Here is a 25,375-nt window from a genome sequence, read left to right as displayed (position 1 = left end):
AAAATTACAGGCCTCTCTCATCTTTTTAAGTGGGAGAACTTGCACAATTGGTGGCTGACTAAATACTTTTTTGCCCCACTGTATGTAAATAAGGTATTACTGTTTCTTTTTATTAATACATTTACAAAAATGTATACACACACACACTCATTGCAGGGTTTTTCTGTATTTTTACTATTTTCTACATTGTATGAAATAACACATGTGGAATCCTATAGTAACCAAAAAAAGTGTTAAACAAAGTAGCCACCCTTTGCCTTGATGACATTTTTGCACACTTTTGGCATTCTCTCAACCAGCTTCATGAAGAATGCTTTTCCAACAGTCTTGAAGGAGTTCCCACATGTGCTGAGCACTTGTTGGCTGCTTTTCCTTCACTCTGCGGTCCAATTCATCCCAATCCATCTCAATTGGTTTGAGGTCGGATGATTGTGGAGGTCATCTGATGCAGCACTCCATCACTCTCCTTTTTGGTCAAATAGCCCTTACACAGCCTGGAGGTGTATTGGGTCATTGTCCTGTTGAAAAACAAATATTAGTCCCACTAAGCCCAAACCAGATGGGATTGCGTATCACTGCAGAATGCTGTGGTAGCCATGCTGGTTAAGTGTGCCTTGAATTCTAAATAACTTACTGACATTGTCACCAGCAAAGTACACCCACACCATCACATCTCCTCCTACTTGCTTCACGGTGGGAACCACACATGCAGAGATCCTCCGTTCATCGACTCTGTGTCTCAGAAAGACACGGCGGTTGGAACCAAAAATCTCCAATTTGTATTCATCAGACCAAAGAACAGATTTCCACCGTTCTAATGTCCATTGCTCATGTATCTTGGCCCAAGCAAGTCTCTTCTTATATTTGGTGACCTTTAGTAGTGGTTTCTTTGCAGCAATTCGACCGTGAAGGCCTGATTTCACACAGTCACCTCTGAACAGTTGATGTTGAGATGTGTCTGTTACTTGAACTCTGATGCATTTATTTGGGCTGCAATTTCTGAGGCTGGTAACTCTAATGAACTTATCCTCTACAGCAGAGGTAACTCTGGGTCTTCCTTTCCTGTGGCGGTCCTCATCAGAGCCAGTTTCATCATAGTGCTTGGATGGTTTTTGCGACTGCACTTGAAGTTCTTGACATTTTCCGGATTGACTGACCTTCATGTCTTAAAGTAATGATGGACTGTCGTTTCTCTTTGCTTATTTGAGCTGTTCTTGCCATAATATGGAATTTGGTATTTTACCAAATAGGGCTTTCTTCTGTATACCAGCCCTACCTTGTCACAACACAACTGATTGGCTCAAACTCATTAACAAAGAAATAAATAATACAAATGAATTTAACAAAGCACACCTTTTAATTGAAATGCATTCTAGGTGACTACCTCTTAAAGCTGGTTGAGAGAATGCCAAGAGTGTGCAACGCTGTCATCAAGGCAAAGGGTGGCTACTTTTTTGTTTACTACATGATTCCATATGTGTTATTACATAGTTATGTCTTCACTGTTATGCTACAATATAGAAAATAGTAAAAAATTAAGAAAAACCCCGCAATGAGTATCTGTGTCCAACTTTTGACTGGTACTGTATATATACTGATTAGTGTTTCTAGTGATTAGCTAAACACGCTACATGGCAAAAAAAAGTTATGAACTACTGAACTACCACCAACCTACTGCAAAATATAGTTAAATCACTAGTTGAACTACATGTAGTTCACTTTAACACTCATTAACACTGATCTAGACCCACTGATGAGTCCTTTTGTTTTCAGAGAGAAAAAAAACAGCCGTACAAACATCACTGATCAGCACTAGATTGTGTTTAGGAAGTGAGTGCGGGTCATTGAGTCAACAAAATTGTTGGAATATACAAAATGTTTTATTTCATTTTGTCTTCTTTAGCTGTCCCCTAGCACTTTAAATAGTCTATGATGTGGCTGGGTTAGGTTTGAATAGAACACAGTATATAAGTCTTGAAATGTAAACCAACAACATGTTAGTACGTATTATTCCCTAAACAGATTGCCTTCAGTCTGTCCACCGAGATTTCCCACTATACATGCCAACAAAATCTCTTTGAACAACATATGAATTGACTAATGGCCATTTGGTTTGTGATGCTTTTGGTGTGGTGGGGGTGGTAGAAGAAAGCTACAGTATGTGCATGGTGCTGTAATTCAGCTGTTAAACCATAGGTAGAACATAAGGGATGTCATCGACTTGACCCCCCTTCAGCGCCCAGGGGTTTTCTACCCATGGGCGTACCTAGGCGAATAGCCCATACTCAATGTTTTAACTGCTCATATAAGGCCGGGTAGTTGGACCTTAAGTTATGAGTCATAACCACGTTGACCCATGTTCAGTTATGCGAGAATAAGTAAGGTCCTGTTTTGCTGCTGTTGTCATCTTGATGTTGAGACACTACAGACAAGACAGAAACAGTGTAATGCACTCACTGCTTCGGGCTGTCACGTGTGCTCCCTCTCCGGCCTTTAGGTCACCAGACTGCTCATTATGGCGCTCACCTGTCACCATCGTTACGTACACCTGTGTGTCGTCAGACTCACCTGGACTCCATCACTTCCCTGATTACCTGCCCTATATATGTCACTCCCTTTGGTTCCTTCCCCAGGCGTCATTGTTTCTGTTTCAGTTTGTCTGTGCATTGTTTGTGTTTCTTGTTTTGTATTATGTTTCGTTCATTAAATGTATTCCCTGAACTTGCTTCCCGACTCCCAGCGCACACATTACACGGGCGGACTCGTAGCCACCTAACCGCCTTAAAGGAGCAATCACCACTTGTTTACATCAACATATATAGCCTCAAAACATGATTAAAACAATAATTGTAATATCATGGACGGTCAGTCCTTGCATTCATAGTCTATACATTTGAGAGTGGTTACATTTCTCCATCCCCATCCCTCAGCTTTTTACCAGAACAGGGGCAGGGAGGACACTGTTATGGTTTCTACTGCTGACTGCCTCTTTATCTCTGACAGACAATGCAGCCCGCAGCTACTACGCTGTATAGAAATAGATAGAACTGGGATGGATAAAGCCTCGTTCTCTTTTTATCCAATATATGAGTAATTGAAAATGGCACATCACATTGGTGGCCTGAAGCATAGTGAGAGGGGAATGAGGCAAATTGTTGGTAGCTTTGTTGGTCATAGTGGATTATGTTATAAAATGGACTGGTTCAAAACCAAAGTACATCTAGTCACATCAGACAAATAAAACAGAAGATCATGTAGGCCTATGCCTTATTTTGATCTCGAGATCAGGTGACCACACCTGACATATTTTCTTTCAAATAAGAAAAGGCTTTAGTAGAAGACCAAGTCTCCTCCCTCCCAAACCCCAAGCCCCCCTTTAATGCCGCCTACTTTCCTCAGACATAATGTTCTCTGAAGGCATGATTAAACAAAGCAGTCATCATGGCCCGCCGAGGCCTGGTCCATGGAGACGCTCGGCTGGGCGCCGGAGGTGGGCCGTGGCGGGGAACCCTGCTGTGACCCCTACAGTTCTGGGAATTGGTCTCTCCCGCCGGGGAAACAAGGCCGACTGAAATGAATCCGAGTTGGCCGAGCACAAACGCTCTGTTATCCTGCACTGTAACGTTACCCGAGGCACCAGCCAGAGAGCCCCCAGCTCTTCCAGAATGGTAAAATGTCACCCTGCATTCCTCCATCAGTATTAATAGAGAATTTGATTTGAAATCACGTTTGTTTTTAAGGTGATTCTGCATTGCCTGTCAGCATTAAATGGTGTCATAATAGCAGTCAATGATGGTTAAGCGAAGCGGCAATGGAAGAGTGTGAGTAAATGTGACTCTTTGCCCCTGTGGTCTTTTTATGCTTTATGTGGTTATATCATAGCTCAGCCCAATGTTGTATCAGCCAAAGACTCTTCCTGCTTTCCCCTGTCCCAAAGCAGGCCGTCTAAAGCCCCCTCAGAACAAATAAAGTCAGCGTTCGCCGGTCGGGGGATGACGCTCCACCACTCTACCTCATGAAGGCATTGTAAAGGGGACTGCCTTGTTTAAAGAGTCAATCCGAAGTTGAAAAAAGTTGTTTAGCGAAAAAACTGTGATGGGGCTGGAGAAATGTAACAGCTCTCAAATTCATAGATCTATAGATACAAGGACTGAACATCCATGATATCAAAATTATAGTTTTAACCATGTTTTGAGGCTATACAGTGTGTGTTTACATTTTCTTTGTTTATAAACATTGGAGTAAAACAAGCTTATTTTGGGTTCTGATGGGGTACAACATTTGACAGTATGCTCATGAGGCATTTCTAAGTTATATTCATCAAGAATCAATGGGATCATTGATTTAAGTCCACAAATGTATTTAGCAACTGCAGATTGTCCCTTTAAAGAGCAGGGGAAAAAACGGCTGACCATCTCTGCTGAGTTTAGTTTCCGCTGCTTGTTTGGACAGAGACCGGCCCTAAAATATCTCTCTGGCCAAAGCCTCTGTGGAGACCCCGCTCTAGCCCAGCATTGTTCTGGTTTCAACAGGCTTAGTTTAGGCCACTTGTTTTCCCTTTTCCATATGCAGGCCCATTGTCTGTGCAGTCTGGCCTCTCCAGGCCAGGGGCCCCGAGCTCCATTGTGACCTCAACTCTGAGATTGGGACAGAGACACGTTTGATTAAAGTTCATGCCACTGTCTGATATCAAGAAGCTGGAAAACTGTTTCTTGTTAACTGAAATCGCATGGTTTGTCTTGCTTTACTTAGGCAGCGATTACTTGTACTTTTAACACTCTATAGACACTTAGGCTGCGTTTACACAGGCAGCCCAATCAGATCTTTTTTTTTTAAATAATTGGTCTTTTGACAAATCAGATCAGCTCTTTTGCCAATTATTGTGGAAATGATCAGAATTGGGCTGCCTGTGTAAATGCAGCTGTAGTCACCCCAGTTACCAGGAGAGACTCATCTGTTCATTGTTACACCTTCCTGTGTTTTGCTGGTTGGCATGGCAGTGAAAGGTTAGGGTATACTTAAGGTGCAATGGACACAATACTGTGCTTATCTCAGTTGACCAACAGAGCAGTATCAATCAGTGTCAATCTGAAAACCATGCCTTGGGTCTTGGCATCTCGACCTACAGATGTTACTCACAGTTTCATATATTTTATAATACAGTTAACGAGTGGAATAGTCAAATAGTAATTTGAAAGTACAAGAAAATTATCTAGATACACTCTCAATGGATCTCCCCAAAAATGATCTGAAAGTCCAAAAAATTATCTAGACCACGTACACAGATGGCTCAAAAACCCAATCCGCAGTAGTCCAAGAAAGTGACAAAAAGAGACTGAAGAATGCGTGATCGAGAGGGACAGAGAGCAGTTGCTTCGTGAGGTATCTCAAACTAAAAAAATACAGGATCTGAGTGATTGATAGTTGGTATTCAGCTGTCATAAAATGCCTTATATACTTTGAAAAACTACTAAAATAGTGATTTTGTCAGACAGCATAGGCAGCAGCTCTATATAGATGATGACTTGGAATGAAATAATAAAGTCATCAAATTAATAAAATGTAATATACACCTGAAATATTTTATTAAAGTAATGTAAATAAATTATTGCTAATAAGTGATAGGCTGTAATGGGCAGTCACTACCATCATGGGACTTTTATTTTTTATTCTGTGTTACAGCATTCAACACACAATCCATAGTGTATTTAATTAAATAAATTATAGTTTTTTACATTTGGAAACCGTGATTATTTTTGCATAATTGAACCAAAACGGAACAGACTTGAAAAAGCACTGATCTCTCAGCACTAATAGCTGATATTCTTAGCCGATATGATGTATAGCCAAAATAATCTGCTACTCAACAGGTGCTATCAAGAAGTGTTCATTTCTGAGTTATGTTTTTAACTGTTTCAGATCTGCAGCGCATTGTACAGCTGGACCTGGATCTGAAGTACAGGAGCAACATCAGGGAGCTGTTTCTGGAGTTTGATCGATTCCCTCCCGGAGCTGTGATCGGCATTGCCCGGGAGATGCAGCCGGTATACAGGTATTCAACACACACACACGTGCGTGCACACATTAAACATGAGGACTCGTGGGGTTGGAAAGGATCACAGTGTGTTATTTAACCATTTGTTTCACTGCCACAAAAAACTAAGACCATTTACCATCACTAAAATCTATTTCCTAAACCGTGACAAACAACATCACAGTACTATTTGAGACATGAGAGCAGACCTGAACCGCTGAAGCACATTGCTTTGAGTGGCAGAGAGGCAGAACTTGTCGATATGTTCTTGTGGTCAGTCGATGCTAGTCTTTTGAAAGTGGGGCACTCTAAAAGCTGAAATTGACAGGGCCTCTTTTGAGTTCTGAGTGCGTTCCCACCAAAGTGACAGTGACAGGAGCTGGCAGAGAGGAAGTTCGCTCAGAGCCCTGCTGTCGAGGGTTGTCCATATGGAAAGGGGAAGTGATGAGAGGGACGTTGGGAGAGACAGATGTGTGGAGAGTCTTGCTGAGGAGGAGGTTGGAGATGGGGGAGTCGGGGAGGGGGACGGACGTGAGCGGCAAAAGGAAACGTGTGTGTGCACGATACATGTGTGTTTATGATATGACATTCTGAAGGTCAGTGTTTTTTAGGCTGCAACAACAGGAAGCACTGTGCTCCTGTGCTCATCAGTGCTGCCTCTGTTCACTGGAGGACAGTTCCCATTCCAGCAGGCTGTCGCTGTGTTCTCCTCTCCCCCTCCCCTATCCTCTATGTCTCTCCTCCACTTTCCTCTGCTCTTATCCAAGCTCATCACATCAGCCTGCCTGCAGGCTCAAAACGCATGCTCCATGAAACCCTGTAGACCTTGTAGAGGAGAGTTGGCTTATATGAAGTCAGAGGTAATTAGTATAAAACACATCTTGTGATTTAAGATGCCAAATCACATCTTTGGCAAAACCACAAGAGCCTATGGTTCTCGGAAGAATCCAATTTGTGTGTGTGTGTGTGTGTGTGTCCAGTGTCCACATCCACTGCTAAATTACTTTTCCGTATCGTATTTATCTTCTCACCTTAATCCCACAGTAAGTAGCTCTGCCATAAAATTGTGTGTTTGCAGGGGAAACTATTTGAACAGTTGCACTAAGATAAACAGGTTCCTCTGTAATACTTAGGAGGCAAACAGAGAGACAATGTTTTTGATCAAACAGAAAATGTATTTATAATTTATAGTTACACAAATGTTGTCATCATCAACACGCTCTGGGGTAGTTTCACAAAGCTTTTCTAAATAGGTTTCAACTACTCTGATGTAGCCAGAATACATCTGTCTCATAACAACTGATTCAGACTCGCCTCATATTGCTTAGTCTCCTTTGACTTGAGTAAATCTGTTAACTGTTCGTTCACACTGTGTAAACCAGCCGGCAACAACTTAAACATGCCATAGACACCATCTCCCCTAGGTGGTACTAGAGACGGCTAATAGTCTGAGCTCATGGTTTTGTTTTCTACCCCTCTACTTCCCTCGCTCTCCTTTCCTCCATCTCTTCTATCCCTCCCTCCCTCCTTCCCCTCTTTCCAGACGCTGTAGCTGGAGAGGGAATACACAGCACTTAGCCAATTGTTTTACCCCCTACCAAAACAGATGTATCACGCTTCAGAAATGTGCATACCGGCACATCCCGTAAAAAGCAGTAAACATCCTTTAGTCAGTGTATGTTGTGAGTGTTCTCTATAGAATGCCCCATTTACCGTTATTATGTGAGTGAAGTAAGGCGTTAGAAAATCATTGGGGGCAGGAAGCCTAGCGATTTAAGAGTGTTGGGCCAGTAACTGACAGGTTCTGTCAATGTGCCCTTGAGCAAGGTACTTAACCCTAATTGCTCCTGTCAGTCGCTCTGGATAAGAGCGTCTGCTAAATTACAAAAATATATTTTAAAAGAAAGTAGTGTAGAAATGTTAGCTTGAAATGTCTGAGACAAACTGATATAAGCATTGATGGATGCTGCCTAAGGAGAAGCAGGCTCCCAGAACACAGTGCTGTGAATTTCATTATTTAATGTGTGATTCCACTCTGAACATCCTCCCTTCTCCCCCTGTATCTTGGGCTGGAGGGAGGGAGGCAGTGTGTGTCAATGGCCCTGGAACCCACACACAAAAGTATAATACAGAGTAGGGAGAGGCTCACCAGTACCTAATGCAGTGTATAGTGTACACTGAGGGTGTTTTTCTATGCATATTGCCGTGCTCCACACTCTCATGCTCCAAGTGCATTCTCCGAGGACGTTCTCTTCAGTACGTTCTTGTGAGGACGAGAGTGTGAAGAACGCATAAAACATTACATTTGAGAAGCACTCCCACTCCCTCTACTGTATGACCTCCGCCGCATCTCCCCATTCACTGAACCTTCTTCCAGCCAGGACAATGGCAACAATGGAGACGAAACAAGATATACACAAAGCAAACATTTTTACTTCATAACTATCAGCTAGCTATATGTGAATCGTATTAATGTCGCTAACCAGATAGTATAACAGGCAAAAATGACCTAAAACCAATGTTATCCAAGGTAGATGTCAATTCTTCGTGGGTAGTTAGACACAAATAATTGTTAGCTAGCTAGCTATCTCACTAGGGAACAGTAGTAGCTAGCCAGTTAGCTCTATTGATTTACTATGGGCTTGCGACCTACAGTGGGTATTGTAGGCAGGTAACCATGCCAAAATGAACACAGTATGTATATATTAACATATCAAGCTAAAATATTGTAGTCTGGCGACATGTGATATGTGAATAGGCAACATTTCATTCTGAAGTCTGAGTGTATTTTCTCTCGCTTCAGCTCAAATAATGGCCACCATTGATTTCATGAAAATGTGCGTAATTGTTTTACGTGGTTGAGCCATATTTCTTTGCATACTTTCTGTTGACGCTTGCATCGATGCATGCTTCAAAGTATGTACAAACAAAGTATGCATTCGAACAGTGGCCTACATACTCCGTTTCGCATACTTTGATTTGGACTCATATTCCGAGCCTCCCGTACTCCAATTTGCATGCTCGGAGCACGGTAGTGTGCATTTTGAGGAACACCTTCCTGATATTGAGTTGCACCCCCCCTTGCCCTCAGAACAGCCTCAATTCGTTGGGCATTTGAAGTAAACAGAGCCACGTGTATGCGTGGGCTGTGCTCCATAAAAGATGATGCAATATGGTTGTATAAAGAGATTTATCATAGGTGTTCCTGCTATTTACATACAATGATTTAATATTTTACTTCACTGCAAATCTGATCAGTGGTCCGGTAGATAAAGGTGGTATGTTGTTGGACCTGCTCCAGAGCTGTGTGGGAGTGAGACTGGGCTCTGGGCTCCTTCATTCCAAGCCTTTGTTCCTGGCCTGATTGTAACATCCCATTCACAGCCACCAACACAAATACCACTGGTCCGTTTAGACTGCAGCATTGTTTTCCACCTGGGTCCTGCATCAAAACAGGACATTGTGTGTGTGTGTGTGGTGTGTGTGTGTGTGTGTGTGTGTGTGTGTGTGTGTGTGTGTGTGTGTGTGTGTGTGTGTGTGTGTGTGTGTGTGTGTGTGTGTGTGTGTGTGTGTGTGTGTGTGTGTGTGTGTGTGTGTGTGTGTGTGTGTGTGTGTGTGTGTGTGTGTGTGTGTGTGTGTGTGTGCGCGCGTGTGCGTGTGTGAGAGACTGGGCCATGCTCACAGTTAAGGGATGTGGAGCATCTGCTTACTGCTATAAACAAACAAGTCTGGAAGTCTTGTAGATTTTAGAGGGAGGGAGTGTACATCAATGACTGTGTGTGAGCGAGTGTGCATGAAACGAAGATGGAGTGAACTTGAGTGTCTTCAGCTCTAGCATTGTATACTTAGGCAATGTTTTGCTAATTAACCCCTCTCACTTTTGGCTAGAGATCACATCTCCCTCTCCTTCATTGAGTACAAATGCTATGGAGATGAATGCACAGGACCGGTTCATGGGCAGTGTGTGCTGTGCCTCTTCCAGGATTTTTCTTAGAACTTTCTATGCAGTTAATGAGAAGTATAAGTACACAGCATCACTCTGCTCTTATTCCTACCCAGGCCCAAGTGTCAGAGGGGGTAGTCTCAGTCTAGAGAGGAAAAGGACTTAATTGACAGTCTTTTGTTATCCCACTCTTCTCCACATCAGAAGCAAATTCATCTCTGCAAGACTTTGAAAAAAAGTTTAACAAGACACCTTTTGTGAAAGAAATAAAAAGCCTGGGAAAGAATCCAATTTAGTTGGACTTGCATATCATCAATCTTGCGTGTGCTTTCAGGAAAAGTTTTTTCTCAATATTCACTCTCCAGAAGGTTGTGTAGTCAAGATGAATGTCCTATTTTCACTGCTCAATATTCACTCTCCAGAAGGTTGTGTAGACAAGACGAATGTCCTATTTTCGCTGCTCAATATTTTACTCTTAGCAGAAACTCATGACCCGCACATTTACATAAATGTAAATTGGCTGGCTAATTGTACTATTTTACACTACAGAGCACGTTTCCCTCCTGAGCAACTGAAGTCCTAAGAAAACGCAAAGCATTTTGCGAATCTCTAGTGATGTCAACACAACTGGTATAGGCAGCGTATGGCAGTTCATATTGTATCTGGCCACTCAGTGTACTCAAGCAGTTGCTTGTTGAAGGATGGGGAGATAGGTATAATTTTATTTAACCTTTATTTAACCAGGAAAATCCCATTGAAACAGTATTTTTTGCAAGGGAGACCTGGCCAAGAAGGCAGCAGCAATCAATACAACATTTTAAAAACATACAATACAATCAGCACAACAACACCACAATCCAGCCTACAGGAAACATTTGTAGTGTATTTTTTTTTGTCACTTGTCTGTTGTCTCATGTATGTGTCCCCTTGTCTGTACCCCTCTGAAGTGAAGACACCAGCCTTGTCTATCCTGTGCTTGGCTCACTGGTCCTCTCTTCTGGTGACACCAGAGTCAACATAGAGTTTATCGTTCTAACACTGGCTCTATGCAGTGATTTTTCAATAGGGATGCTATCTGCACTGGCCAAAGCAGAGGGTTTATATTTCAGACGACGCGATTACAGTCGCAACCTTAGCTTTCTGCCCAGGTCGTTGAGGGCTCCAGTTTCTCCAACAGATTCTCATCTCTGCCCCCACCATAGCCACTCGCTGGGCCTCGAACCAGGAACTGCTCCATGCCTGGATGTACACACACAGACAAGTGTTCACGTCACTTACCAGTCCCACCGGCCTCTGGAGTTTAACGTAATCCCCCAGAGGACCCACGTCAAGACCCTGTACGTGCTCTCACCATTGATGATAACTAGATCCAAAGCGCCGACAGAGATGGCCGCCTCGCTTCGCGTTCCTAGGAAACTATGCAGTTTTTTGTTTTTTTACGTGTTATTTCTTACACTAGTACCCCAGGTCATCTTAGGTTTCATTACATACAGCCGAGAAGAACTACTGAATATAAGATCAGCGTCAACTCACCATCAGTACGACCAAGAATATGTTTTTCGCGATGCGGATCCTGTGTTCTGCCTTACAAACAGGACAACGGAGTGGATCCCATGCAGCGACCCGAAAAAAACGACTCAGAAAAAGAGGGAAACGAAGCGGTCTTCTGGTCAGACTCCGGAGACGGGCACATCGTGCACCTCTCCCTAGCATTCTTCTCGCCAATGTCCAGTCTCTTGACAACAAGGTTGATGAAATCCGAGCAAGGGTAGCATTCCAGAGGGACATCAGAGACTGCAACATTCTCTGCTTCACGGAAACATGGCTAACTGGAGAGACGCAATCCGAAGCGGTGCAGCCAGCGGGTTTCTCCACGCATCGCGCCGACAGAAACAAACATCTTTCTGGTAAGAAGAGGGGCGGGGGCGTATGCCTTATGACTAACGTGACATGATGTGATGAAAGAAACATACAGGAACTCAAATCCTTCTGTTCACCTGATTTAGAATTCCTCACAATCAAATGTAGACCGCATTATCTACCAAGAGAATTCTCTTCGATTATAATCACAGCCGTATATATCCCCCCAAGCAGACACATCGATGGCTCTGAACGAACTTTATTTAACTCTCTGCAAACTGGAAACGATTTATCCGGAGGCTGCATTCATTGTAGCTGGGGATTTTAACAAGGCTAATCTGAAAACAAGACTCCCTAAATTTTATCAGCATATCGATTGCGCAACCAGGGGTGGAAAGACCTTGGATCATTGTTACTCTAACTTCCGCGACGCATATAAGGCCCTGCCCCGCCCCCTTTCGGAAAAGCTGACCACGACTCCATTTTGTTGATCCCTGCCTACAGACAGAAACTAAAACAAGAAGCTCCCACGCTGAGGTCTGTCCAACGCTGGTCTGACCAAGCTGACTCCACACTCCAAGACTGCTTCCATCACGTGGACTGGGAGATGTTTCGTATTGCGTCAGACAACAACATTGACGAATACGCTGATTCGGTGTGCGAGTTCATTAGAACGTGCGTTGAAGATGTAGTTCCCATAGCAACGATTAAAACATTCCCTAACCAGAAACCTTGGATTGATGGCAGCATTCGTGTGAAACTGAAGGCACGAACCACTGCTTTTAATCAGGGCAAGGTGTCTGGTAACATGGCTGAATACAAACAGTGCAGCTATTCCCTCCGCAAGGCTATCAAACAAGCTAAGCGCCAGTACAGAGACAAAGTAGAATCTCAATTCAACGGCTCAGACACAAGAGGCATGTGGCAGGGTCTACAGTCAATCACGGACTACAGGAAGAAACCCAGCCCAGTCACGGACCAGGATGTCTTGCTCCCAGGCAGACTAAATAACTTTTTTGCCCGCTTTGAGGACAATACAGTGCCACTGACACGGCCTGCAACGAAAACATGCGGTCTCTCCTTCACTGCAGCCGAAGTGAGTAAGACATTTAAACGTGTTAACCCTCGCAAGGCTGCAGGCCCAGACGGCATCCCCAGCCGCGCCCTCAGAGCATGCGCAGACCAGCTGGCCGGTGTGTTTACGGACATATTCAATCAATCCCTATACCAGTCTGCTGTTCCCACATGCTTCAAGAGGGCCACCATTGTTCCTGTTCCCAAGAAAGCTAAGGTAACTGAGCTAAACGACTACCGCCCCGTAGCACTCACATCCGTCATCATGAAGTGCTTTGAGAGACTAGTCAAGGACCATATCACCTCCACCCTACCTGACACCCTAGACCCACTCCAATTTGCTTACCGCCCAAATAGGTCCACAGACGATGCAATCTCAACCACACTGCACACTGCCCTAACCCATCTGGACAAGAGGAATACCTATGTGAGAATGCTGTTCATCGACTACAGCTCGGCATTCAACACCATAGTACCCTCCAAGCTCGTCATCAAGCTCGAGACCCTGGGTCTCGACCCCGCCCTGTGCAACTGGGTTCTGGACTTCCTGACGGGCCGCCCCCAGGTGGTGAGGGTAGGCAACAACATCTCCTCCCCGCTGATCCTCAACACTGGGGCCCCACAAGGGTGCGTTCTGAGCCCTCTCCTGTACTCCCTGTTCACCCACGACTGCGTGGCCATGCACGCCTCCAACTCAATCATCAAGTTTGCGGACGACACAACAGTGGTAGGCTTGATTACCAACAACGACGAGACGGCCTACAGGGAGGAGGTGAGGGCCCTCGGAGTGTGGTGTCAGGAAAATAACCTCACACTCAACGTCAACAAAACTAAGGAGATGATTGTGGACTTCAGGAAACAGCAGAGGGAACACCCCCATCCACATCGATGGAACAGTAGTGGAGAGGGTAGCAAGTTTTAAGTTCCTCGGCATACACATCACAGACAAACTGAATTGGTCCACTCACACAGACAGCATCGTGAGGAAGGCGCAGCAGCGCCTCTTCAACCTCAGGAGGCTGAAGAAATTCGGCTTGTCACCAAAAGCACTCACAAACTTCTACAGATGCACAATCGAGAGCATCCTGGCGGGCTGTATCACCGCCTGGTATGGCAACTGCACCGCCCTCAACCGTAAGGCTCTCCAGAGGGTAGTGAGGTCTGCACAACGCATCACCGGGGGCAAACTACCTGCCCTCCAGGACACCTACACCACCCGATGCTACAGGAAGGCCATAAAGATCATCAAGGACATCAACCACCCGAGCCACTGCCTGTTCACCCCGCTGTCATCCAGAAGGCGAGGTCAGTACAGGTGCATCAAAGCTGGGACCGAGAGACTGAAAAACAGCTTCTATCTCAAGGCCATCAGACTGTTAAACAGCCACCACTAACATTGAGCGGCTACTGCCAACACACTGTCAATGACACTGACTCTACTCCAGCCACTTTAATAATGGGAATTGATGGGAAATGATGTAAATATATCACTAGCCACTTTAAACAATGCTACCTTATATAATGTTACTTACCCTACATTATTCATCTCATATGCATACGTAGATACTGTACTCTATATCATCGACTGCATCCTTATGTAATACATGTATCACTAGCCACTTTAACTATGCCACTTGGTTTACATACTCATCTCATATGTATATACTGTACTCGATATCATCTACCGTATCTTGCCTATGCTGCTCTGTACCATCACTCATTCATATATCCTTATGTACATATTCTTTATCCCCTTACACTGTGTATAAGACAGTAGTTATTTTTTTTTTTGGAATTGTTAGTTAGATTACTTGTTCGTTATTACTGCATTGTCGGAACTAGAAGCACAAGCATTTCGCTACACTCGCATTAACATCTGCTAACCATGTGTATGTGACAAATAAAATTTGATTTGATTTGATTTGAATGGATAACTTACCCTGCCAGTCTGTTTGTCCAATGTAGGGGGGCTTCATAGCTCAACAGGCTGAAGTAGAATCAATCCGTAAAACAAGTCAGTTAAGATTGTGGGAAATAAAGGTTAGTGCTATCCGGAATCCTTGGGACGTCCCTACCCTAACCTAAATGCGGAAAGACACATTTCAGTTGAAGGAATTGTTGTACAACTGACTAGGTATCCCCCTTCCTCTTTCCTTTCCTTTCCCTTAACTTTAACCCCTACCTTTACACTTACCTAACTCTTACCTTAACCATTTTAAATGTCCACTTAACTGCAGCTCTTAAATACTCAGTAACTGTAGTAGGCAGCAAATATTAATGATGTGATTGTGGAATGTTTTTTCAGTATTACAGATAGGTCTACAGTGGGAATATTAATGTTAGTGTCATTCATAGTTTAAGTTTCAAGTTGTTGTACACTTCACATGATAATGCAAAAATATAAATGTAGTCTGTATAGTCTGTACGTGCAAAGGCTTTTGTGAATGAAAAGCAGTGTGTGTGGGGTTGTGTGTGTGTTTGTTAACCACTCTCCTCCTCGAGTGCTCTCCGTGCTGAGTGGAGAGGACTGAGAAAGCGCTCTGCTCCTCATCTTTTTTATTGCTAATGGAGGCAGCATTATGCAGGAGCGCACAGCCATCCTCGGCCACATTCACAACACATCCTTTCAATTAAATGTTTATTATAGGTGAAGATGCTCTTCCTTTTTCTTCCACAGCTGCATCCTTAATGTTTTAAAACCCAGCTGCCCCTCTTGCATAACACCTACATGTACAGCCAGACATAGACAGAGAAATGTCAGACCACTGTGTACCAAAGAGTGACAATAACTATACACCCACCTGTATTATTTTCTGGTTGCAGCAAGATCTGGTTTACTCCCATAGGCCACTTGGTCTGACAGTGGACATCTTCAGTAAAACGTCCTAGTAACAGCCTGTTAGAAAGTAATACTGATTGAGCCCAATTATGGGCCATTTATCTCATGTCTCATTTCCTAAAAATGTTCTTGACACATAGAATATGACTCTACACAGCACCCACGTATCTTCCTTAGTCATCATATGAGTGAAATAATCATTAGTATCTGATTAGAGTCTTAAAAATCTGTTTTCCTCACTGCACAGTGAACGGGCTGTCTCAGTCTGAGAAATAATACATGCCTGCCTGTAATTATACTTAGGCCAATGTGATTTAAGGGCATAGGCTCATAATATGTAGGCTGTTTGGTTGAGGGGTACTTTCTGTACCAAGGTGTCATTTCCTTATGAGTGGGTTGGTACATAATTGAATGTGAACATGTCACATGAGGTATAGGCTGAAGTTTTCACCTACCAAGTAGTTGACTCTCTTATTACATGCCCCTTTGGCCTTTTTCTGAATAAATTCAAATGTAGTGTTTTTTTTCTTTCTGAAGGGGGTCTTGTTTTTTTACTTCACGTCGTCCAAGGATAATTGGTTTTGGAATATTGTTTGAATGTTTTGGTAGAGGTGCGGGAGTTTTCACCTACCAAGTATAAACTCTTTAAATCCCCATTTCTTTATCTTTATTGAAACACTTTTCGCTATACCTGCACAATCTACAAAACATCTCTGCATTGCAGGGAACAGCGGGAATATTATTCCCTATCTCCGATTCAGTGTTTAATCTGCCGTGTAAAATCAGGTTGTTCCCGGCTCTGAACAATGTGGAAGGCAGATTTGGTTGAGGAGTGGTACAGATCGTTCCTGATGTTCTCTTCGGGAGGCTTCACACCACAACCTGGCAGCTCACAAAGAAACCGCAGATGAGAGCGCCGTGACTTGGCACTTCTGGTAGGCGGGTTGAGGAGCACTTTGAGGCCAGATTGAGAGGTTCTGGTAGAATGAAATAGGCTAGGTCTGGTGCTGAAACAGAGTTCATAGAAGGATCACAGATGTCACTGAGCGGACTGTTCTTAATCATGACCTACTCATGTACCAAGTAGAGTACTTGAGGGACAAGTTGGCCAGTCTCAAAGGCAAAGAAAGACAGACAATTAATCAATAAAGACCCAGACCCTTTTACTCTTATTTTACCAGGTGACTGAGAACACATTCTCATTTACATCAATGACTTGGGGAATAGTTACAGGGGAATGGAGGGGGGATGAATGAGCCAAATGGAAGCTGGGATGATTAGGTGGTAAGAGGGCCAGATTGAGAATTTAGTCAGGATACCGTTGTTAACACCCCTACTCTTACTATAAGTGCAATTGGGAGCTTTAATGGACACCCGTTTAACATTCCATCCGAAAGACTGCACCCTAAGCCAGCAGCATACCACCCTGCAAACCACTGCTGGCTTGCTTCTGAAGCTAAGCAGGGTTGGTCCTGGTCAGTTCCTGGATGGGAGACCAGATGCTGCTGGAAGTGGTGTTGGAGGGCCAGTAGGTGGCACTCTTTCCCCTGGTCTAAAAAATATCCCAATACCCCAGGGCAGTGATTGGGGACACTCCCCTGTGTAGGGTGCCGTCTTTCGGATGGGATGCTAAACGGGTGTCCTGACTCTCTGAGGTCATTAAAGATCCCATGGCACTTATTGTAAGAGTAGGGGTGTTAACCCCGGTGGCCTGGCTAAATTCCCAATTTGGCCCTCAAACCATCATGGTCACCTAATAATCCCCAGTTTACAATTGGCTCCTTAATCCCCCTCCTCTGTAACTATTCCCCAGGTCGTTGCTGCAAATGAGAACATGTTCTCAGTCAACTTACCTGGTAAAATAACGGATTAAAATAAACACAGGACAATGTCCACAACCACTGCCCTGGGGCATTGGGATATACAGTACCAGTCAAAAGTTTGGACACACCTACTCGTTCAAAAACAAGGTGTACTATTTTCTTCATTGTAGAGTAATAGTGAAGACATCAAAACTATGAAATAACACATATGGAATCATGTAGTAACCTGTCACGGCCGTCGTTGGAATGAGACCATGGTGAGCGTACATTTTCTTTATTTGTTAAAATGTCACCAACAAAACAAGAAATAACAAAAACGACTGTGACGCTTACAAAGGTTATAGTGCTCCTAACAAAGACAACTACCCACACTGAAAGGAGGGAAAAAGGGCTACCTAAGTATGATTCCCAATCAGAGACAACGATGGACTGCTGTCCGTGATTGAGAACCATACACGGCCAAAACATAGAAAACAAAACATAGAATGCCCACCCCACATCACACCCTGACCTAACCAAATAGAGAAATAAAACGGCTCTCTAAGGTCAGGGCGTGACAGTAACCAACTATTTTATTTTTTTGAGATTCTTCAAAGTAGCCACCCTTTGCCTTGATGACAGCTTTGCACACTCTTGGTATTCTCTCAACCAGCTTCATGAGGTAGTCACCTGAAATGCATTTTAATTAACAGGTGTGCCTTGTTAAAAGTTCATTTGTATTATTTCTTTCCTTCTTAATGTGTTTGAGGCAATCAGTTGTGGTGTGACAAGGTAGGGGTGGTATAAAGAAGATATCCCTATTTGGTAAAATACCAAGTCCATATTATGGCAAGAACAGCTCAAATAAGCAAAGAGAAACGACAGTCCATCATTACTTTAAGACATGAAGGTCTGTCATTCAAGAACTTTGAAAGTGTGTGCAGTCGCAAAAACCATCAAGCGCTATGATGAAACCGGTTCTAATGAGGACCCAGAGTTACTTCTGCTGCAGGGGATAAGTTAATTAGAGCTACCAGCCTCAGAAATTGTAGCCCAAATAAATGATTCAGAGTTCAAGTAACAGACATATCTCAACATCAACTGTTCAGAGGAGACTGCGTGAATCAGGCCTTCATGGTCGTATTGATGCAAAGAAACAACTACTAAAGGACACCAATAAGATGAAGAGATTTGCTTGGGCCAAGATACACGAGCCATGGACATTAGACCAGTGGAAATCTGTCATTTGGTCTGATGAGTCCAAATTTGAGATTTTTGGTTTCAACCGCTGTGTCTTTCTGAGACACAGAGAAGGTGAATGGATGATCTCTGCATGTATCGTTCCCACCGTGAAGCATGGAGGAGGAGGTGTGATGGTGTGGGGTGCTTTGCTGGTGACACTGTCTGTGATGTATTTAGAATTCAAGGCACACTTAAAATAGCTATTACAGAGAACAAATACCATGCTTTTGTTTGAGAAGAGCAATCAAAAACGAAAACATTTTCCGCCATGACAGTTTTTACACATACACATCTGAAGGTAAAATTATGGCTTACATTCTGATATCTTGCTCTTATTTCTCTTCCTGAGGGTCCCAGTGATCAAATGAAGTGCCGTTTTCTTTGATAAAATCCATTTTTATAGCCTAAATCGAAACATTTTGTAACCCATTTGTGCCGTGAATTCCATCTCTATCATTTTTTTACGGAGCTTTCGACGTGATTATACACGGTAAACAATCGTTTATCTAGTCATGGTTGGTTTCAGTGCATTCCTCTGGATGTTTGCAACACAGCCAAACGGCATTGTTTTTTTTTGCAGAGAGTATTGACCGAAGTGAACTGATTTGAAGACAACGAGCAATGACTACCTTGCGCACCAATAATTTTAGCGAAGCTTCGTTGATTGACTGTATTTCTGCCCAATGACCACTGATCTTCTTGAAATCTAGCTGGGTAGATAGCCAATGAGCTGAGGTAAACGCCAGTATGTAATGGTTTTGGGTTGGACCACCATTCCTTGTTTGTAAATGCACGTGTAACGAACTCCATTCTCGCCTTGACTATCAGAGGAGTTGCTGTGACGCTTGTTACGCGCAGCAGTATTTTGGTTGTATTTTCAATGATTTCATTGAAGACATCATGACAAATAAATCAGGAAAAGCAAAGTCAAAGTCTAAACTGAAAGTGAGACAGATTTTTTGTTTGAGGAATCTTTGAGTGTTATGATTCAAACAGGAGCTGAGGAGCTGTTTCTGCAAGGACAGGACGTACTTCTGGACGGGTAAGTGCTAATGCCGTTTTATAAATATATATATATATATTTGTTGTTGTTTTTTGCACCAAAAAATATAGGGTGTGTGTGTATATGTATGTGTGTATGTGTATATATATATATATTCCATGTCAGATATATATATATATATATTCCATGTCAGATATATATATTTTCCATTTTTTTAATTCAAATGGAATGGAGTAGAACAGCAAACACACACATGGCCACTGCGCCTGCTACTCCTCTCCATTTCCATATGAAATAGCCATTGGGTGCAGTTCAGGGGAGGGCAGGCCCACAACAATGGCCGGAGTTGAATGGAACAGCACTTCACCTTAGTGACTGTTCCTTCTGCTCTATACAATACACATCTGTTTATTTTATGTGATGATAAAAGGCTCATACAATACAAATATTTTTTTTAATGTTTTCTTTCACAGTGATAGCAACTCCGACTGGGAGCCCCCGGTGCCAAGCTGCCCGCTCTACCTCTGCCCCCTCTACTCCTGCCTCCAGTGGTGTTCATATGCCACAGTTCATTACTGCAGGCATGACTGTGCCTCAGGGCCAAAAGGGCACAGCATGGAGGCGTCGTTGTGTTCTGTGTCGCATGACCTGCACCACTTGTTCAGTTTTCCTCTGCTTTACATCAGAAAGAGACTGCCATGGCACAGGCAGCAAAATATTGTGTAGAGGACTTCCAAAGGGTGTACTGTTTTTTTTAAATATTTTTTTTCTAATATTTTTTTTTTTGTGAGTGTGTTAGAATTGCTTTTTGATATGTTGTATATAGTTATTTGCACTGTTGTATATAGTTATAGGTCATTTCACCAATTTGGCCACTTGGGTACATTTGGGCAACTTGTGTGGGACACCTGGGTGACTTCATGCTAAATGTCATGTAGCTCACCCATTCCTGAAGTTATCAGTCTGAAACTTTGCACACCTACAGTTGCCCTCTTGTGTTATCCATCAAAATTATCTCCAGCATCCTATCTGACTGTGTGGCTATTCTAGTACATGAAAGATGATGCTACAACAATAAAAATAGAAAACATATGCTCTTTCTTTCTCTTTTCTTCCACCAGATCTGCTGTGTTATATTCTCCTACATTCAATTAACATTTCCACAAACTTCAGAATGTTTCCATTCAAATGATACCAATAATATGCTTATCCTTGCCTCTGGGGCTGAGCTACAGGCAGTTAGATTAGGGTATGTCTTCAGGTGGAAATTGAGAACAAGGGATGCAGCCATAAGAGGTTAACCAGCATGGCTACCACAGCATTCTGCAGCTCTACGCCATCCTATCTGGTTTGCGCTTAGTGGGACTATCATTTGTTTTTCAAAAGGACAATGACCGAAAACACACCTCCAGGCTGTGTAAGGGCTATTTGACCAAGGAAAGTGATGGAGTGCTACATCAAATGATCTGGCCTCCAGAATCACATGATCTCAACCCAATTGAGATGGTTTTGGATGAGTTGGACCGCAGAGTGAAGGAAAAGCAGCCAACAAGTGCTCAACATATTGTGGAACTCCTTCAAAACTGTTGGAAAAGCAATCCTCATGAAGCTGGTTGAGAGAATGCCAAGAGTGTGCAAAGCTGTCATCAAGGCAAAGGGTGGCTACTTTGAAGACTGGCCTTCATGTCGTTTCTCTTTGCTTATTTGAGCTGTTCATGCCATAATATGGATTTTTTTTTTTACAAAATAGAGCTATCTTCTGTTTTACCCCTACCTTGTCACAACACAACTGATTGTCATCCTATGCTAGCTTGCTACCGATGGCCCGGCTAGCTGTCTGAATCGCCGTGACCCCAACCAACCTCACTACTCACTGGAACCTTATGATGACTCGACTAAGCATGCCTCTCCTTAATGTCAATATGCCTTGTCCATTGCTGTTCTGGTTAGTGTTTATTGGCTTATTTCACTGTAGAGCCTCTAGCCCTGCTCACTATACCTTATCCAACATTTCAGTTCCACCACCCACACACGCGATGACATCACCTGGTTTCAATGATGTTTCTAGAGACAATATCTCTCTCATCATCACTCAATATACCTTGAAGCTATTTTATCGCCCCCAGAAACCTCCTTTTACTCTGTTCAAGACGTTCTAGACGACCAATTCTCATATTTTTTAGCCGTACCCTTATCCTACTCCTCCTCTGTTCCTCTGGTGATGTAGAGGTAAATCCAGGCCCTGCAGGGCCTAGCTCCACTCCTATTCCCCAGGCACTCTCTTTTGATGACTTCTGTAACAGTAATAGCCTTGGTTTGATGCATGTTAACATTAGAAGCCTCCTCCCTAAGTTTGTTTTTATTCACTGCTTTAGCACACTCTGCCAACCCAGATGTTCTAGCCGTGTTTGAATCCTGGCTTAGGAAGACCACCAAAAATTCTGACATTTTCATCCCCAACTACAACATTTTCAAACAACATAGGACGGCCAAAGGGAGCGGTGTTGCAATCTACTGCAAAGATAGCCTGCAGAGTTCTGTCCTACTATCCAGGTCTGCACCCAAACAATTTGAACTTCTACTTTTAAAAATCCACCTCTCTAAAAACAAGTCTCTCACCGTTGCCGCCTGCTATAGACCACCCTCTGCCCCCAGCTGTGCTCTGGACACCATATGTGAACTGATTGCCCCCCATCTATCTTCAGAGCTCATGTCGCTAGGCGACCTAAACTGGAACATGCTTAACACCCCAGCCATCCTACAATCTAAACTTTATGCCCTCAATCTCATACAAATTATCAATGAACCTACCAGGTACAACCCCAAAGCCGTAAACACGGACACCCTCATAGATATCATCCTAACCACCTTGCCCTCTAAATACACCTCTGCTGTTTTCAACCAAGATCTCAGCGATCACTGCCTCATTGCCTGCATCCGTAATGGGTCAGCGGTCAAACGACCTCCACTCATCATGGTCAAACGCTACCTGAAACACTTCAGCGAGCAGGCCTTTCTAATCAACCTGGCCGGGGTATCCTGGAAGGATATTGATCTCATCCCGTCAGTAGAGGATGCCTGTTTTTTTTAAATGCCTTCCTCACCATCTTAAATAAGCATGCCCCATTCAAGAAATTTAGAACCAGGAACAGACATAGCCCTTGGTTCTCTCCAGACCTGACTGCCCTTAACCAACACAAAAACATCCTATGGCGTTCTGCATTAGCATCGAACAGCTCCCGTGATATGCAACTTTTCAGGGAAGCTAGAAACCAATATACACAGGCAGTTAGAAAAGCCAAGGCTAGCTTTTTCAAGCAGAAATGTGCTTCCTTCAACACAAACTCAAAAAGTTCTGGGACACTGTAAAGTCCATGGAGAATAGGAAAACCCAGCTGCCCACTGTACTGATGATAGGAAACACTGTCACCACTGATAAATCCACCATAATTGAGAATTTTAATAAGCATTTTTCTACGGCTGGCCATGCTTTCCACCTGGCTACCCCTACCCCGGTCAACAGCACTGCACCTCCCACAGCAACTCGCCCAAGCCTTCCCCATTTCTCCTTCTCCCAAATCCATTCAGCTGATGTTCTGAAAGAGCTGCAAAATCTGGACCCCTACAAATCAGCTGGGCAAGACAATCTGGACCCTTTCTTTCTAAAATGATCTGACAAAATTGTTGCCACCCCTATTACTAGCCTGTTCAACCTCTCTTTCTGTTCAACCTCTCTTTCTGAGATTCCCAAAGATTGGAAAGCAGCTGCGGTCATCCCCCTCTTCAAAGGGGGGGACACTCTTGACCCAAACTGTTACAGACCTATATCTATCCTACCCTGCCTTTCTAAGGTCTTCGAAAGCCAAGTCAACAAACAGATTACCGACCATTTCGAATCCCACCATACCTTCTACGCTATGCAATCAGGTCCTAAACGATATCATAACCGCCATCGATAAGAAACAATACTGTGCAGCCGTATTCATTGACTGGCCAAGTCTTTCGACTCTGTCAATTACCACATCCTCATCGGCAGACTCGACAGCCTTGGTTTCTCAAATGATTGCCTCGCCTGGTTAAACCAACTACTTCTCTGATAGAGTTCAGTGTGTCAAATCGGAGGGTCTGTTGTCCGGGCCTCTGGCAGACTCTATGGGGGTGCCATAGGGATAAATTCTTGGACCGACTCTCTTCTCTGCATACACCAATGATGTCGCTCTTGCTGATGGTGAGTCTCTGATCCACCTCTATGCAGACGACACCATTCTGTATACTTCTGGCCCTTCTTTGGACACTGTGTTAACAACCCTCCAGGCGAGCTTCAATGCCATACAACTCTCCTTCCGTGGCCTCCAATTGCTCTTAAATACAAGTAAAACTAAATGCATGCTCTTCAACCGATCGCTGCCTGCACCTGCCGGCCTGTCCAACATCACTACATCACTACTACAATATTCTCTGACTTAGAATATGTGGACAACTACAAATACCTAGGTGTCTGGTTAGACTGTAAACTCTCCTTCCAGGCTCACATCAAAAATCTCCAATCCAAAAATAAATCTAGAATTGGCTTCCTATTTCGCAACAAAGCATCCTTCAATCATGCTGCCAAACATACCCTTGTAAAACTGACCATCCTACTAATCGTCGACTTCGGCGATGTCATTTACAAAATAGCCTCCATTACCCTACTCAATAAATTGGGTGTAGTCTATCACAGTGACATCCGTTTTGTCACCAAAGCCCCATATACTACCCACCACTGCGACCTGTACGCTCTCGTTGGCTAGCCCTCGCTTCATACTCGTCGCCAAACCCACTGGCTCCGGGTCATCTACAAGACCCTGCTAGGTAAAGTCCCCCCTTATCTCAGCTCGCTGGTCACCATAGCAACACCCACCTGTAGCACGCGCTCCAGAAGGTATATCTCTCTGGTCACCCCCAAAACCAATTCTTCCTTTGGCCGCCTCTCCTTACAGTTCTCTGCTGCCAATGACTGGAACGATCTACAAAAATCTCTGAAACTGGAAACACTTATCTCCCTCTCTAGCTTTAAGCACCAGCTGTCAGAGCAGTTCACAGATTACTGCACCTGTACATAGCCCATCTATAATTTAGCCCAAACAACTACCTCTTTCCCTACTGTATTTATTTATTTATTTTTCTCCCCATTATTTCTATCTCTACTTTGCACATTCTTCCACTGCAAATCAACCATTCCAGTGTTTTACTTGCTATATTGTATTTACTTCGCCACCAGGGCCTATTTTTTGCCTTTACCTCCCTTATCTCACCTCACTTGCTCACATTGTATATAGACTTATTTTTCTACTGTATTATTGACTGTATGTTTGTTTTGCTCGATGTGTAACTCTGTGTTGTTGTATGTGTCGAACTGCTTTGCTTTATCTTGGCCAGGTCGCAATTGTAAATGAGAACTTGTTCTCAACTTGCCTACCTGGTTAAATAAAGGTGAAATAAAAATAAATTAAAAAAATTGGCACAAAAATAAAGAAATTCCATAAATTAACTTTTTACAAGGCACGCTTGTTAATTGAAATGCATTCCAGGTGACTAC

The 25,375-nt window shown here is 43.4% G+C and overlaps 1 protein-coding gene across 1 annotated transcript in view; it reads left to right on the top strand.

Moving 5' to 3' along the window:
- Positions 1-25,375, top strand: part of xxylt1 (xyloside xylosyltransferase 1) — a 100,255-nt gene that overhangs the window by 58,629 nt on the left and 16,251 nt on the right. The window contains exon 4 of the mRNA XM_024423175.2: positions 5,920-6,052. Within this exon, the coding sequence (XP_024278943.1) occupies positions 5,920-6,052 (133 nt within the window). The remainder of the gene's footprint in view (positions 1-5,919; positions 6,053-25,375) is intronic.

Source organism: Oncorhynchus tshawytscha, linkage group LG06 (genome assembly GCF_018296145.1).
Source record: "Oncorhynchus tshawytscha isolate Ot180627B linkage group LG06, Otsh_v2.0, whole genome shotgun sequence".
In the NCBI taxonomy this organism is placed as follows: domain Eukaryota; kingdom Metazoa; phylum Chordata; class Actinopteri; order Salmoniformes; family Salmonidae; genus Oncorhynchus; species Oncorhynchus tshawytscha.
Note: the sequence above shows the minus strand (reverse complement) of the source record. Positions and strands in the feature narration are given on the sequence as shown.